The following is an 18,141-nucleotide window of genomic DNA, read 5'->3' as shown; positions in this document are numbered from 1 at the left end:
GACAGTATGTTACAAACTCATTCAAGGCTTTAAGATTAGTTACTGGTCTAAATTTACCGCCAGATTTTGGTACAATGAATATATTTGATATGAATTCATTTGGTTCTGATTTGGATACGTTTATGGCACCAATTTTCAGTTATTGTTTAATTTCAGTATCTATTATAATCAGTTGTTCATTATTAAATTTAATATTATTAGGAATTTTTTTCTGAACCGGCTGTTTGTAAAATTCAACATCTAGTATCCGTGGGTCATTGGTTAGTTTTTCCCAACTTTCAAAACAATTTTTGAGTTTACCGACCGAGGAATCTACTTGTCGTTTGGGTAAGCTGAAGTAGCCCCTACACGGCCTGCTCTGGCCCTGAAAGGTCTTGAGAAACTTCCTCTCTGTACAGGATATGGCTGGTATCTATAATTCACAGAGTATCCTCTAGGAAATGGTCTGTTGCTTCCACGACCCCGCCATGGTTTGTAGGATCCATACTGAGAATCCTTAGCAATATATGCCATAGAGTCACACAACTTAATTTCCTTGGACACGTCATCGCCAAACAGATTCTTTGTAATAGGCATTGATATATTGCACAATCCAAAGTATTTCTTTTTCAAATGAGGACGAATGCTATAGCGCCTCTTTACTGATATATTGTACTGTACCTGACCGAGCAATGTAAGTGTGTCTGACAGAAGGATTTTTGTTTCCAGATTTAATGCAGCTGATTTCAGATTTTCAGCTATTTTGATAACCGGTACCATGGCTGTGGCAACAATATTCTAAATTTCAGCCAAACCTCTGTCTTGTGTGTGCACTCTTTTATCTAATATTTTCCAGATTTCTTGATTAACTAGTGGCGGTCCAGCCATATCAACCTTTTCAGGAATCTTATATTTCTTTGTAATGTCCTCTATATTGCACTGAGAAGTGCATGCCACATTAATCAATTTTGCTAAAGATTTAGCAATGGGTCTATCTGTTTCTAAAGCCCTCAATTTTGGAGGCTGCCAATTTTCATCTTCAGAAGTAACTGAGCCAAACAGTTCTTCTTCAATATTCTTAGACCTAGACGGTCCTGGAGTTTCAGTGTCTGAAACATCCTCTGCATTTATTTGCACATGTACATTTGGCCGATCCACCTCTTGATAAGAATATTCATCAAATGTATCATAATAGTGGGGATCAACATCTGGAATACCCAGTTTCTGTCTCAATTTTACAATATCTTCCTTAGAAAGCTGATTTATATCAATAGAAGATAATGGTAACTTTAGACTTGTTTGTAGGTTTTGTACTAATTGGTTTTGGGGTCTTTTTGACAACAGACTTAACTTTCTTCTTTCCTTTAACGGGACTTTTTCCACGTTTCTCTTTAACATTTACTGCGGCCACCGTAATCGTTGCAGCAACATATGGTGTATCTACGATATCACCAGAGTCGAAACCGGAAAATTCCGAGTCTCCGTTTACATCCAACAAGTCAAGAACATCGTTCTCAACAGAGCTCATTTTTACAAATTATAAACAAATATAATAAGACTTGCCTATAAATTATTATTTATTAACAAGGACAGCGTCCTTGTGAGCCCTTTTCGTATACGAACCCAAAATATTCTAAGTGAAACACGTGTGTAAAGAAGCACTAAAAAATCGTGCCTACCTTGTTGAACGCCGAAACAATTAGGACTTTCAATTGAAGAGCGCTTCTGGTTTGAGTGAGGTTACACTTGATTCTTTTTGATGCTTTGAAACGCGATCGATTAGAAATAACGTCGGAACGATATGCTAAATATACATGTGAAAGCCAGAAGGCTTTATGGAAAATAATGACCAAAGTGGCTGTTGTAGACAGATGACTGTTGTTCTCAGGTGACTGATTTTTAGATGGTTGATCCATTGGTATATAGTTTTGCTAGATCATTACCTCAAGCAGTCACTTGCAGAGTGTGTAAGGAAAACAAAGGCTCATTGCCAATAAAAAGTATAATTACTTATGTTATTTCTATTTAACAATACATATAAATATGTTATAAATTGATTTTAATTTATACCTATTGTTAAAAGCCGGATCTCACTTGCTTGATTTTGCGGTGATAAAATGTTAACCTACATTAACTAGTGGGCTGGGTTTATCTGCCAGTGATTTGCTGATAACATTAGAGTGTTTTTAAACAGAAACATGTGTTTGAGCAGACAGCAATTTGGTATAGTGTTGAATCTGTATTTACATGTAAACTTGATTTGAGTCATCCGCTAGTAGCTATTGGCTGAGAAATTACATTAACACTGGCTATATCATAATATTCATTATAGAGTTATAGAGTGAAAACAACCACTTTATTCCCACCAACTGTGGCTAAGAGATCTAATAACTTTTCTTAAACCCTCACCTTCAAACATCCGTCCATTTGAGTTTGCTTGCCGTTGCAACTCATGCGACTTAAGTCTGTAGTTTCTATTAAATACCTCCATACATAAAAGTAAACTTTATTAATTGAATATTCATATACCAATTTCAGTATTTGTTTCTATACTTAAAAGCATTACAGTATATGTATTTTCTAACCTTATACAATTTTTGGTTTATAATTGCATTTAGAAGATTTTGCATAATTGAAAAGGTTGGTATTTTCAATTGAATGTGAGCAGTTTTTAAATAAATCTTATAATTCTTTGAATGGTCACATACCTTTTCTTATGTTTCCTTCAACTTTAAGTCCGCATTCTAAGCAGAATTTTGCTTTCTCTGGAAGTGCCTCTTTACAATTTTTGCAGTTCATTCTAGAAATGAAAACAAACAAAAAATATGTGCACATGCATATAAATACATGGAGCTTAAGTTACAATATCCAGGTTTATATATTTGTTGTAATTTGTTAACTGACAAGAACAGTGTGTTTATATTTAACTTATCTATCTCTAATAGACTATTGCAAATTAATTTTTTAATTGGTTACATTGTAAAGAGCAGCAGATTTCTGTCAGCTTTAATACAATTGATATGATGCATACTCCGTTTAGACATCGCTGGGCCTGATATGGGCTAATATGTCATAAAATGATCAAACAAGAGATGTAGATGAAGGCTCTCTAAGTTTGCTATTTATGACCCAAATGGGCTTGTTGACATGACCCATATGAATCTTCGTGTGTTCATCCAAAGGGTTTAGGTCATTTGGAACCTTTATGGATGCTTTTGGTTTACCCTATACTATGTGCTTTCTAGTTTTGATCCATATTGATTTGGATGTTTGGGATGGATATGGTTTTTAATTCACATATGGATAAGGTTGTTGAGATCCATAGAGACCCAGCTAGAGAAGACATGTTTATGGGGCCCATCTTGTATATCAGTCCAGATAAAGGTAATATCAGGTTATGCTCAAATGGGTACCAAACATACCTAGATTCATGGATCAAAAAAATACCAGGGATTCCCAGTCAAAGTTTATGCAAGCAGTAAATTTGGGGCCGTCCATAAAGTATGTCACGCTTTTTTTGACCATGTTTACCCCCCCTCCCCCCCCTGTCACAAACTGTCACAAAATCTTGGACCCCCCCCCTAAAGTACGTCCCAAACTCACACTTTCGAACATGTTTATGCCCCCCTTCGAAGAAGAGGAGGTATATTGTTTTGCACATGTTGGTCTGTTGGTCGGTCCGTCTGTCGGTCGGTCGGTCCGTCCGTCCACCAGATGGTTTCCGGATGATAGCTCAAGAAAGCATAGGCCTAGGATCATGAAACTTCATAGGTACATTGATTATGACTGGCAGATGACCCCTATTGATTTTCAGGTCACTAGGTCAAAGGTCAAGGTCACATTGTCTCGAAATAGTAAAATGGTTTCCGGATGATAACTCAAGAATGCTTAGGCCTAGGATCATGAAACTTCATAGGTACATTGATCATGACTGGCACATGACCCCTATTGATTTTCAGGTCACTAGATCAAAGGTCAAGGACACAGTGACTCGAAATAGTAAAATGGTTTCCGGATGATAACTCAAGAATGCTTACACCTAGGATCATGAAACTTCATAGGAACATTGATCATGACTGGCAGATGACCCCTAATGATTTTCAGGTCACTAGGTCAAAGGTCAAGGTCAAAGTGACTCGAAACAGTAATTTTTTTCCGGATGATAACTCAAGAATGCTTAGGCCTAGGATCATGAAATTTCATAGGTACATTGATCATGACTGGCAGATGCCCCCTATTGATTTTCAGGTCACTAGGTCAAAGGTCAAGGTCACAGTGACAAAAAATGTATTTACACAATTTCTGCCACTACAACTGACAGCCCATATGGGGGGCATGCATGTTTTACAAACAGCCCTTATTATGTTTATATTTCATATAACATGTATTTTCATTAAAACATTCTTTCTAAATTAATCAAAACTAGTTTCAGTGTGAAAATTTGATTATTTTATTGAAACTTTACATAAAACTTCTGTCATTATAATATGATTACATCAAACAAGGGCATGGTATAGGTCCAAGGGGGACAGCACGTGACCTTGTGACAGCAGGGTGCTACCCCTCTCTGTTTAGGCCTTGCTGGAGCACTGCACAGCCTTTTTTGCAGGATATACAACAAAATATTTGCTAACTTAGTTTTCACCATACATTAAAGGTTTTAATATATTTTATATCTTTTTTTTTGTCTTGGAAATATTTGTACTTTTTAAAAGTTTGAAAAAATAATGTACTCAAAATGAAATATTTAAGTTTATTATATGCTTTCTGGTGGTTTATAGAGAAATATCAGTGAATTAAAACTGAAAATTCACTGTTTCAAACAGAGAAAATTAACTGTGAAAATTATTGATAAATTTCACTAATTTACTGTGAAATGATGTCATTATTTCAGCAAAAATACAACAATAATCATTTGTAAGCATGAAATAAAAAGAAAATGTGTTGGATTTGGTGGAAAATCAATTTAAATTCACTTCATTCTCAACCATGATTTTTCTTATAAACCAAAAAGAAAAAAACTTAAATGAAAACATCAAATATCTTACCTGATCTGTCAAAACGCTGCCTTCATATGTCCAGGCTGTTTTGATGTACACTATAATCGATAAAGTGAACACTCACATGATGACATACCACTTTTTTTATCTTATCTCGCCTCTACGAAAAAGTTTGGGCAGACTGCAACCAGATTATGTGCAGAATAAAATACACAAAATCTGTATAGTATCTGTGCAGAAAATATTTGGTGTCCATTTGAAATCAGTTGAACCAGATTTCTATTTATAGATTTTTTCAATATAAACAAAGAACGAATTCTGTACAGATTTTACGAATTATTTAAATTAAGCAGCTTTTTTTTCGAGGCAGAAACAAATCTGGGCAGAATTAAATCTGGGAGAACCAAAATGTGAGAATAGAATTCTGTGCAGAATAAAATCTGTTTAATATAAAATTCTGTACAGAAAATTTTCTGTAAAAAAATGTATGCAGGAAGAGAAAGCAAACTAAACAGACCATCAATAAAAAACTTTTTTTAATGAGATTATAAAATATAAACAATAAAATGTACACAATGAACTATACTGACAGTACTGGTATTTTTTGTTGTTGTTGATCTGATCACATTATGACAGGGTAAAAATTAATCAATTTAACACCCCTTTTTTTAGTCTCGTTTTAAACAAGAGAAACCGAGCCGCAACTAGTAGCCAAAGCAGAGTCAGAACTATCAGCGGCAACATAGCCAGAACTAGTAGCGGCAACCGAGCCGCAACTAGTAGCCAGAAAGCTCATTTGCATACGAAATACTACCTTGCGGCTACAATGCGGCAACTAGTAGCGGCAACTGAGCCGCAACTAGTAGCCAGAGCAGAGTCAGAACTATCAGCGGCAACATAGCCAGAACTAGTAGTGGCAACCGAGCCACAACTAGTAGCCAGAAAGCTCATTTGCATACGAAATACTACCGAGCGGCTACAAAGCGGCAACTAGTAGCGGCCCGCAGCATTGCGGCAACCTAGCCGCTAATAGTTGCCGCAGGGCCTAAATTTTCGTAAGGGTATTAACATCTAATAGTCCTCTACCAAATTTGTTCAAATTATTCGCCTGGGCTCAAATTTGAGCCTGCCCCAGGGGTCACAAAACTGAACATATGGCATTTACCAGGGGAGATTACTGCGGCCGTGTGGCTGTGACCAACAACAACAACATATTCTTGTAAACATGAGATAAAACCCTGTCATTTAGTGCCATTTTAGATCAGATGGTGACTGCTTACAAAAGAATTGAAGTAAGAACATGTGTTATGCATGTTTTTCTTATAAACTGAAAAAAAGTCGGGTTTTATTTAAATATGTCGAAAGTGACCATATATCCGGATAAAAATATTTCGGATGACATGTTAATTTCATGTCTTTTTTGTAGTGTTTAAACCAGTTTAATAATATCTTATTGATTTTAAAAACACAACTTCCATGAACATAATTATTTCAAGAAAAGTCAATATATGATACTGCATGGTAAACTCAAACTTTGTATCCAAGAGAAGGTGTTGGAATTAATGAAGTGCAATGTTCTTAACTATCGTATATGCTGCTTTTTAATTGCTAATGATTCATTGTTCCATTTGTGAATCGTGACTCATGAATTGTGGATAATATTATGATTGTCAATTGCTCAACGATCATATATATTTCTGACCATTTTATAATTTTCTTAATATAAGTTATGAATTGATCTTAGAAGTCAAATGTATTACTTAATTAAATACATTTATAAATATAAAGAAATAATCTTTAGATGATCATAATATTCTCAGGCCTGTTGGTCTTAGGGATGTGTGGGTTGTTAATTATATTTTGAGATGATTGTTTACAAAGAAAGATGCTATTATTGTATTTGATATAAATGTGTGAAAGGCACTAAGAAGGAACAAACCAGAGATTATTAACCCTTTACCAAACACTAACAGGATTTTACGGGTTTGTAGCTGACGACTTTATAAATAATTGTGATAAAAGGAGAAATTGCTCAAGATGGGCAATTTCTCCTTTTATCACAATTATTTCTACCCTACCTGATCATTTCCTTCATGGTCCATTACAATTTAATTGTCGTTTGCAATCTCTTTCAAATTGGGACAGTCCAAAATGTGTCGTTTGGTAAAGGGTTAAGGCATTTTGATTCCTATGGGTCTTGTGAATCTGTTTCAAATCAAATGCGTAAATTTGATCTTCAGCATCTAAAAATATGTGAAATAGAAAGAATGACAATATCTTTTGGAGAGATAAATGTACCCAGTTATAAGCAAAGGACCTGTGCGACAATTCCCGGGCTTTTTAGTCTGTTTAGTTAACACCGTAGTAACGTTTTCCATATATAAAAATGCTCACCCTTCCAACTTTAAGCCCCCAGTGGGACGAGGGATAGAAAGAGAAATCACATGCTTGAGTACATTTCAACCCATGCGCATTGCACGTTTTTTTCACATAAAAATAACAGTGGAGCGATACTGGGCCATCATGGCCCTCTTGTTCACAGAGTTATGGCCCTTTGAAATTTTCTATAAAAAATTCTTGTCCCCCCAACTACTGTGCCCTTAAGACGTTTTCTTTTATCTGAATATATAGTTCAATATTGTGTAAAAAAAAAACCTTTGGGAAGCATCACCCGCCTCCTTGAAGGTTTCTTGTATTATATAACACTCCTTTTACTGACTGCAAACTGACCCTGATACCTTGCCGGTTGAAATTCAATGCATTAACATTTGGTCAGGATTCCACTGCTGGAACTAACATGCGGTATGTGCAGACTTTGATAACATATGGAACTTTTATACCAGAGAACAACAAAAGCCATGTGCCAGAGAAGAGTTCTTCAGCTTTTTTGCATTTATATTCTGATCATTTGGTTTTCAGACAAGGAACATTGTTTGGTCGATGTATGGTATAGCACTTCGTATAACATAGAAAGTCGCTGAAAGACGATTGTGTAAAAAACAGGGTAAAATTCCATTGATAATCAGCATGAATTGAATGCTTGGTACATATTTCAACAAAATAAAAATACTCAGAAATAAATCAATAACTTGCTTACTATTCAAAATAAAAGATCAATATATCCATTAATGTTACAACATGATACCTTTTAGTATACTAATGTATTCGAGAAAATTCACAAGTTTAAAGAGTCAGATGCCAAATGTTCATGGGCATTCTTTAGCTGATCATCTCAATGGTAATGGTTGTAAAAGTTGTTGTTGTCATGAAAACTTGTTGATTCACAACGCAAAAGGTTGTATTTTAACTGACACAAATTAATATAATCACATTTTCAACTTAACTTTTGCTTTATTTTGAGAATTTTATCCTATGTTAAATGTAAGCAAATGTTTTTTTTATGAAATTGTAAACAAACAGTCAATGGCATCAGTACAAGTCTTGCAAAAATTTGCACCCTGCGTGAATTTACAGTTTGATGTCACCAAAGGACAGCCGCTTCCTGTCTGAAGCCATAAAGCAACACCTTTCTCGCCGACAAAATTGGCTTTATTTGTCTAGCAATCAATGTGCTGAACCAATTGGTTGTTTGTTTACTAAATGGCTATCGTCCAATTAAGTAACAGCACATGCATAGCTCCGCCTTTCGAATCTTTTGCAGAGAACGGAGGTGGAGTAAAACAGTTAATTGAGCAAGTGTTTTATGCAAGTTATGTCCCAAATGCTTTTAGGGTCTTACCTGATTTTTGGTGTATGAGTGTACCTGCATGACTTTCAGATCATTATGCTGAGAATTGTCCAGACAATTGATATTTGATGAAATTTTGAGCCTTTGAAGTTTGTCTTAAACAATTTCTTTCAGGACTGTTTTCTTATACACTTTCAAAGATTTAGCTGATTTGAATGCCCCCGAAGGAGGGCATATAGTGATCTGTCCTTCCATCACAGTACTTAGCATTTAGGTTTCGAATTTAGGTTTAGAAAAATGCTCATAACTTCTATGTCCCTTCACATAGCAACTTGATATTTGGCATGCATGTGTATCTCATGGAGCTGCACATTTTGAGTGGTGAAAGGTCAAGGTCATCCTTCAAGGTCAAAGGTAAAAAACATGTATCAAAGCAGCGCAGTAGGGGTCCTTGTGTTTCTGACAAACACATCTCTTGTTTAATCATAGATCATATTTGAATATTGTTCCGTGTCATTGATTTGGGCAAAATAGATGACATTTGTGGGATTTGGACATCAACCTTTGTCTTAGGCTGGTAACTTAATGGACCATAATTATGTCATGATGTTTTCAGGCATATAGCTGTTGTCCAGCTTCAAAGTGCAGAAGGTGTTCCACAAGGTTACATTACATTAAATCATTTTGTATCTCTCTGTGGTCAATTCAAAAGTAGTGCTTATTTCTAAAGAGTTACTTTTCTCTTCCGGTTGAAAAGTGATTTAGCGAATGCACACATACTTTTTATGATTATTTCCTGCATCCTTCGTTTGTCAGCAACATTTCATCAGGGATTATGTTGAAAGATGAACGTTTGGGGTGCATTTATTTAAGTACGGGGCTTTTGTTGAATTTTCACTTCCAAAACTCAGTTTTCCAAGCGTGCTTATGTTTGGAGGAATTTTACTTTCTTAGAAGTTGCAAGACGTATATTATTTACTGCAATTATTGGAGGATGATGGATTTATCTTTAAAGTGATACCAGCCTTGCAAAATGTATGAAAGGCAAGAAAATCCAACCACAAACACAGGTTTTGTTCTTTCTAGTCACTGGAGTTATTTTTCTATGAACACAGCTGACTCAGCTGTACATGTAGGGTACACTACGTCTAGCGCGATTTCTGCCATCCACCCCACTCCCACCGTGGACAATTCTTCGTGAGCATGGAAAATCGACGCGATCGGAAGGTGTTTCCATCATAATAGATCGCGTCGACAGTGGCTGAACACCGCGGGGCGTTATCGGGAAATCGATCTCACGGTGGACCACCATGATCGCGGTGGACCACAGCAGCCTCGGTGGTTCGTGGTGAAGTACAGGTAAATGTGAATGAACATATATATTTCGATATTGCAGACCGTATAATTTTTGCAAAGTTCTAGAATGTTTTGTTACATTTGTATGTTCATTTGTATACATTGTAACTTGATTGTTAATACGTGCTATAATGCACAAACAAGAAAGCATTTCCGAAATTTTAACAAAAACAAACAATTCTTTAAATAAACAACAAGTAAATCATCCGGAACGAGGGTAAACAATAGAAAATAATGACGATTGTTAACAATCAAGTTACAATGTATACAAATGTACATACAAATGTAACAAATGTAACAAAACATTATAGAACTTTGAAAAAATTATACGGTCTGCAATATCGAAATTTACATGTTCATTCACATTTACCTGTATTTCACCGCGAACCACTGAGGCCGCGGTGGTCCACTGCGATCATGGTGGTCCACGGTGAGATCAATTTCCTGAAAACGCCAAGACTGACACCACAATTTGCCACGACGAAATCACCGTGTTTAACGGTGTATCGTGGTGAGATAGTAATTGTCCACTCTGGGCTGAATCACGGTGATGCGATGTGGATGGCAGAAATCGCGCAATCGCGCTAGACGTAGTGTTGTAAGCATGTTTGAGAAGGAGTTGTAGTTTCTTTATAGACATTAAATATTGAATAGAAATAGAAGGCTACTGCAAAGTGGTCTTTATGTAATTATGTAATCAGTCTTTAAAATATCCATATGTTTCAATTTCAAATCTTGATCAATAATTTAAAGAAAGAAACAACATTAGTAAGTTGAGACATCTCATTGTTAGCCGGATTTTTTTCGAAAAAATCTCGGCTTATAGATTGATGTTGTCGGGCGGGCGGGGGGGGCGGGCGGGCGGGCGGGCGGCGTGCTCGAAAATGTTAAAGTTCTTATTTCATGGTATAACTTTGGTATGCTTGGACCTAGAGTCTTCAAACTTGACATGAAGGTTGGCCAGGATTAACAGATGACCACTGGTCATTTCAAGGTCATTCATTTGAAGGTCAAGGTCACTGTGACCTTCAATATAAAAAATGTTAAAGTTGTTATAACTTTGGTATGCTTGGACCTAGAGTCTTGAAACTTGACATGAAGGTTGGCCATAACTAGTTAGTAACCACTGGTCATTTCAAGGTCATTCATTTGAAGGTCAAGGTCACTGTGACCTTGAATGTAAAAATGTTAAAGTTCTTATTTCATGGTATAACTTTGGTATGCTTGGACCTAGAGTCTTCAAACTTGACATGAAGGTTGGCCAGGATTAACAGATGACCACTGGTCATTTCAAGGTCATTCATTTGAAGGTGAAGGTCACTGTGACCTTCAATATAAAAATGTTAAAGTTGTTATAACTTTGGTATGCTTGGACCTAGAGTCTTGAAACTTGACATGAAGGTTGGCCAGAACTAGTAAGTAACCACTGGACATTTCAAGGTCATTCATTTGAAGGTCAAGGTCACTGTGACCTTGAATGTAAAAATGTTAAAGTTGTTATAACTTTGGTATGCTTGGACCTAGAGTCTTGAAACTTGACATGAAGGTTGGCCAGAACTAGTAAGTAACCACTGGACATTTTAAGGTCATTCATTTGAAGGTCAAGGTCACTGTGACCTTGAATGTAAAAATGTTAAAGTTCTTATTTCATGTTATAACTTTGGTATGCTTGTACCTAGAGTCTTCAAACTTGAAATAAAGATTGGCCAGTACTAGAAGATGACTACTGGTCATTTCAATGTCATTCATTTGAAGGTCAAGGTCACTGTGACCTTAAATGTTAAAATGTTAAAATTGTTATAACTTTGGTATGCTTGGACATAGAGTCTTCAAACTTGACATGAAGGTTTGCAAGCACACTTAGATGACCACTGGTCATTTCAAGGTCATTCATTCTAAGGTCAAGGTCACTGTGACCTTGAATGTAAAAATGTTAAAGTTCTTATAACTTTGGTAGGTAAAAATGTTAAAGTTCTTATTCCATGTTATAACTTTGGTATGCTTGTACCTAGAGTCTTCAAACTTGACATGAAGGTTGGCCAGTACTAGAAGATCACCACTGCTCTTGGATGTAAATATGTTAAAGTTGTTAATACTTTGGTATGCTTAGACCTAGAGTCTTCAAACTTGATATGAAGGTTGGCCAGAACTAGTAGATGACCACTGGTCATTTTAAGGTCAAGGTCACCGTGACCTTGAATGTAAAAATGTTAAAATTCTTATTTCATGGTATAAAAAAATTGAGATCAAACTTTCCTAATTGTCAATTCAAGTTCATATTTGTGACCTTAAATGTTATTGTTGTTCATGTATATGCATGCATTCAAAACATAACACAAGGTTTGCTCATGCCTTGAAAAGTACTTACATTTCATTTTGACCTTTGAACAATATTTCAGTAATTTAAGTATTGCATTGACAAAAACACGAAAGGTACTTTCCTGTCATTTAAATCAAAAATCAGGCTTCAATGCGGTCATCTCCGACTGCGGAACTCTTGTTTTTGAAGTTATTCTGAATGAATTTGTATTCATGATTGAAAATTGTCAAACATGCGATAATAATTTTAAATTGTATTCAAGAAAAGCAAACCTCGCCTTGTTTCTTGGGTAGAAAATTTATGGAGGTAGACAGGTAGAAATCGTTCTCATTGATTCAATCTGTGCTGCTCAGAAGATAATTTTGACAACTACACTACGTCTAGCGCGATTTCTGCCATCCACATAGCATCACCATGATTCAGCCCAGAGTGGACAATTACTATCTCACCACGATACACTGTTGAACAAGGTGATTTCGCTGTGGCGATTTGCCGTGTCAGTCTTGGCCTCATCGGGAAATTGATCTCAGGATGGACCACCGCGTTCGCCGTGGACCACCACGGTCTAGGTGGTTCGCGGTGAAATACATGTGCAACAACAACATTATACAAATGTATGGTCTGCAATATCGAAATGTACATGTTCATTCACATTGCAGATCGTATAATGTTGTTTTTTTAAACTTTGTATGTACATGTATTACATGCACTTCATAATAAAATCACCGAATGTTCAACTCTTTTCTATCGTGTTTGCCCTCTTTACAGAATCATTGACATGTCTTACATCGAGCGTGAGTATAGTTTGCGTTTCATGCTTCAGGTTTTGTTTTAATTGTTTCTGTATGAAGTTTCCCTTGTTGTTCTTAATTAAAGATTGGTTTTTTGTTAACCTTTTGAAAACCCTTGCTCGTTTGTGTACATATATAGCTCGCCAACAATAACATACATACATGTTACATGTTCATGTAATTTGATATCAGACTATTTTTTGTGATTTCCTGTTTCTTATGTTACATGTATTGGATCCAATAAATGTACATGTACAAATTCGAGACATCTGCAGTAAGTATTAAATTCCGCGATATTTATGCCCCCCTTCGAAGAAGAGGGGGTATATTGCTTTGCTCATGTCGGTCTGTCGGTCGGTCTGTCGGTCGGTCGGTCTGTCGGTCCGTCCACCAGGTGGTTGTCAGACGATAACTCAAGAACGCTTGGGCCTAGGATCATGAAACTTCATAGGTACATTGATCATGACTCGCAGATGACCCCTATTGATTTTGAGGTCACTAGGTCAAAGATCAAGGTCATGGTGACCCGAAAAAGTAAAATGGTTTTTGAATGATTACTCAAGAACGCATACGCCTAGGATCATGAAACTTCATGGGTAGATTGATCATGACTTGCAGATGACCCCTATGGATTTTGAGGTCACTAGGTCAAAGGTCAAGGTCATGGTGACCCGTAATAGTAAAATGGTTTCCGGATGATAACTCAAGAATGCATACGCCTAGGATCATGAAACTTCATGGGTAGATTGATCATAACTCGCAGATGACCCCTATTGATTTTGAGGTCACTAGGTCAAAGGTCAAGGTCACGGTGACCCGAAATAGTAAAATGGTTTTCGGATGATAACTCCAGAACGCATACACCTAGGATCATGAAACTTCATAGGTAGATTGATCATGACTTGCAGATGACCCCTTTTGATTTTGAGGTCACAAGGTCAAAGGTCAAGGTCACGGTGACCCGAAATAGTAAAATGATTTTCGGATGATAACTCAAGAACGGTTTTGCCTAGGATCATGACACTTCATAGGTACATTGATCGTGACTCGCAGATGACCCCTATTGATTGTCAGGTCACTCGGTCAAAGGTCAAGGTCACAGTGACAAAAATCGTATTCACACAATGGCTGCCACTACAACCGACAGCCCATATGGGGGGCATGCATGTTTTACAAACAGCCCTTGTTTAATATCATAGTCATGCGAAAAGATCAGTTGTCAGGTTGGTGAGTGACTATTTGTATACCTGTTCTTTGTTCAATAACAAGTTCATTTTGAAACATACACTGTATGTAAAATAACGTAAAAAAAAGAAATAGTAATGTTATGGTAAATATTGATTTACTTATTGTGTTACAATAATGTTGAGCATTGAGCAAATACAATGTATATCAAATTTATAAAGTATCGATAAGAAGTGTTGTTAAGAAATTGCGTTGAATTTAACGAGTCATAATTTCACATTTAGCTTTTTAAAAACTGTTTTACTCTTTTATTTTAGATACGACCAAAAGTAAAACACAACATGTACATGTATTTATCACAATATTTTTTTAATTTATATTGTAAAGAATATGTATACGAATGGTCACTCGCCAACTGATTTCGATACATATTTTAACAAACATGAACGAAGTAATCTTAATATATGTACATGTACACATGCATTGTGATATTTAATACATAATAATTTGGCTATTGTTATTAGAAACACTGATTGTTTATGTGTTATTTTACAAAATATTTAACAATTTCCATTGATTTTGAGCGTTATAGAGGCTTTAAAAGCACAATTAAGTTGACATCTGTCTCTGGCGATTGTAGGACAAACGGCACCCGGACAATCGGCACCCAGTGTTTTTTTGCATACGCGGACAGTCCGCACCCTGTAAATTTGTAAACCCGGACAAACAGCACCCTATTTAAAGTCCCCGGTCATAGCTATATATATGGACAGTTACAGAATCGTAAGAAATTGTGTTTTTATTGAAGATATCACTGAAAATCTGGTTGAAATCGGTTGAAAACGAACAATATAGAGATTTTAATTTTGGGGTCGACTACGGTCAAGTACAAAAACGTCAATATAAATAATGCCTGACGGACATTGTAATAAAAAGTACCATCTCCGTGTATTGTGGTGTTTTCAAATTATATATTGTATACATGTACATATATTTTGTTTGGGTAATGGTGAGGGTGATCGGCCGCGCTTAAAGTAATACATTGGATGCACCAGTTTTAATTTTAAATCGATTCACGCTTGTAATTGATTAAAACAAGCGAAGACGGGTAAACTTTTGTTAACAAAATTTGCAAATTCGGAATAAAAATCGAAACGTATTTGTAAATTTTGACGACAAATAGCAGTAATTACGGGGATAATTAGTTGATAGCGATTAAATACTTATTTCATCAAGCAATGTTCAACGCAATCTAATTGCAGAAAACAAACAGCGTGAAAAACAAAACCAGCCAACAATATTCGTGGCGATTTTCAACAATGATGATTAAATAATAATTGCCAAAAAAATAATGGAGATCTAACAGTTACCGATAATTGGTAAAGCACGGGGAGATTAAAGAAATTTTCCGAAATTTATCACTTCTGCCGGACACTGATTGAGAGACACTGATTTATAAAAAACGCTCTAGGCCACGATGTCGCACAAGTTAATTGAGGCGTGTATGACAATACACAGGGTCGAGTGTGTACACAGTAATCTCAATACCGATTTTTCCTGCTTGATGGCCCCGATTTGCACGTGTTTTGCACTCTCCGGAAAACTTGTAGAGGCAAACTTTTGTTTATGTCTTCGGATATAATAATCGCCATTTTTTCTTGTGAATCTTAAGAAATAATAGCCAGTTAATAAAATAATCGCCATTGTCGTTAATGTTTGGCATCAGCTAGAGCACTGGTTTTTTTTTGGTGTTTTCACTTCAAATACACTTATATTTGTTAATGGAGCATCAACATACTAACACAATATCGCGGAAAGAGAAAAATAATGCATTTAATGTCAACCGTACTTTCGTTTGACAACAGATCATTTTAATTTCCTGCAACAATATCTATTCATACGACACACAAACACTAAATCCGATCTTAATAAAAAGACAGTTCCGCTCTGTAAAATATCAAATATAGTATATATTTTTTATAAACAACTGGTAACAAGATGAGTTGCAGATAATTAGTCAGTATCCACATTTTAACTAACTCTTTTGACCTGTTAATTCTGTTCAGCTCAATTGTCTTTGATATTTGTAAATTGTTTAGAGGTGTTATTAAAGTGATATTATGGGCATCTAACAGTTTATAGCTGTCTATCGCAACCGTTGTTTATTTTTGGTGTTTTCAATTCATATACAACAATTTAAATAAACAACACGTAAATCTTCATGCAGAAACTTAGAAACAAAACATAAAGTACATGTACATCCAGCTCGATGTACGACATGTCAAATGATTCTGGAACGAGGGTAAACAATAGAAAATAATAACGATTGTTAACAATCAAGTTACAATGCATACAAATGTACATACAAATGTAACAAAACATTCTAGAACTTTGCAAAAATATACTGTCTGCTATATATCGAAATATACATGTTCATTCACATTTACCTGTATTTCACTGCGAACCACCGAGGCCGCGGTGGTCCACCGCGATCATGGTGGTCCACCGTGAGATCGATTTCCCGATAACGCCCGCGGTGTTCAGCCACTGTCGACGCGATCTATCATGATGGAAACACCTTCAGATCGCGATGATTTGCCACGCTCACGAAAAATTGTCATCGGTGGGAGTGGGGTGGATGGCAGAAATCGCGCTACACGTAGTGTAAACTCTGGACAGACTTAATTTAAGATATGCACAGTGTATAAACTGAACATAAATTTGATTTTGTGATACTGTTCATCTGTTCACTCATAATACGGCCATTATAAAATAATTCTACTATCCAATGACAAAGTCAAACTATTTGTTGTAAAGTGTGTAAACATTTGTCTTAATTTGAGTAAGATATAATTTTTTGTGAAGTAATTGTATTGTAACATTAAAATACTCTTCCAACATTTATATGGATCTATGTGTTTTTTTAATAATTTTATTATGAAACAAATGTGTTTGGCCTGTGCAAGTCTTATCACAAGTGGTCTTTATGATGCAGTTAATTTTTTTGTATCAATCTTCTGTTTCTACCTGTAAGATTGTTATTGGCTGGCCAGACATGTTAAACACAGTGGAACCCCTCTAAAATAAACTTCCGGTGTACAGGTAATAGATATTTAGAGGCCAATTAGAATGTTGATAAACATCAAAGACATTGTATAAGACATAAAAAATGGCTAGATTGATAAATGTTACAAAATCTAGGCCAAGTTTGAATCAGAAGCACATGGGTAAAACAACTAGGTCACCAGGTCAAATGGTAAAAAAACAATAATGTTAGCCCTCTAGAGACCACATTTATGACTCAATCTTGATAAACATGTTCAAAATGTTTATCTTGATGTGTTATGGCCTGAGTTTGAGATCAAATGTTAGGAAAACCATGTTACCACACTAGAGGTATCATTTCTGACTAAATCTTTAAGAAACGTTGTAACATTGTTTATCTTGACAATATCTAGGTCAGATAATAATCTGGCTAATGTTTGTTCAAAATCTAGGTCACCAGGGCAAATGTTAGGAAAACCTTTAGAACATATTTATGATTCAATCTCGATCAAAATTGGTCAGAATGTTGATCTTGATATGTTCTAGGCTGATTTTGAATATGTGTCACATGGGTAAACAAACACACTAGGTCACTATAGCAAATCTAAGAAAAAGCTTGTTACCACTCTCAAGGCATCCTTTTTTTATTCATTCGTGATTTACTTTGTCTGGATGTATATCTTTGGGATAGTTGGGCTGAATTTCAATCGAAGTCATACACATATAAAACTAGATCACCTGGTCAAAACATATAAAAATACTGTGTGAGCGCTCTAG

General features: G+C 35.8%; 2 protein-coding genes and 1 long non-coding RNA gene across 5 annotated transcripts in view; 1 reads left to right on the top strand and 2 right to left on the bottom strand.

Annotated features, from left to right (window-relative positions):
- LOC127849597 (GTPase IMAP family member 9-like) overlaps positions 1-5,197 on the bottom strand; it is a 66,540-nt gene extending 61,343 nt beyond the window's left edge. Inside the window, exons 1-3 of one of the 2 annotated variants that reach the window (XM_052382322.1) lie at positions 5,028-5,197; positions 4,475-4,577; positions 2,688-2,779 (exon numbers count right to left, since the gene is read on the bottom strand). In XM_052382322.1, the coding sequence (XP_052238282.1) occupies positions 2,688-2,778 (91 nt within the window). In that variant the 5' untranslated portion in view covers position 2,779; positions 4,475-4,577; positions 5,028-5,197. The remainder of the gene's footprint in view (positions 1-2,687; positions 2,780-4,474; positions 4,578-5,027) is intronic. The other variant, XM_052382321.1, reaches the window with a different exon arrangement.
- LOC127849599 (GTPase IMAP family member 7-like) overlaps positions 1-18,141 on the top strand; it is a 97,977-nt gene that overhangs the window by 22,949 nt on the left and 56,887 nt on the right. The window contains exon 1 of one of the 2 annotated variants that reach the window (XM_052382327.1): positions 12,970-13,137. The exons of the other annotated variant lie outside the window; for it this stretch is intronic. The gene's annotated coding sequence lies outside the window, so the exon portion shown is untranslated. Of the gene's footprint in view, positions 1-12,969; positions 13,138-18,141 lie in introns of those variants that run through there. 2 annotated transcript variants of the gene reach the window in all.
- Positions 11,323-11,841, bottom strand: LOC127849605 (uncharacterized). The gene is made up of 2 exons (XR_008034949.1): positions 11,641-11,841; positions 11,323-11,495 (listed from the first exon to the last, which is right to left on the bottom strand). It is a non-coding gene; the product is annotated as an uncharacterized LOC127849605 (long non-coding RNA).

This window comes from Dreissena polymorpha, chromosome 11 (genome assembly GCF_020536995.1).
Source record: "Dreissena polymorpha isolate Duluth1 chromosome 11, UMN_Dpol_1.0, whole genome shotgun sequence".
Classification (NCBI taxonomy): Eukaryota; Metazoa; Mollusca; class Bivalvia; order Myida; family Dreissenidae; genus Dreissena; species Dreissena polymorpha.
This window is presented reverse-complemented; position numbering and strand designations above follow the sequence as displayed.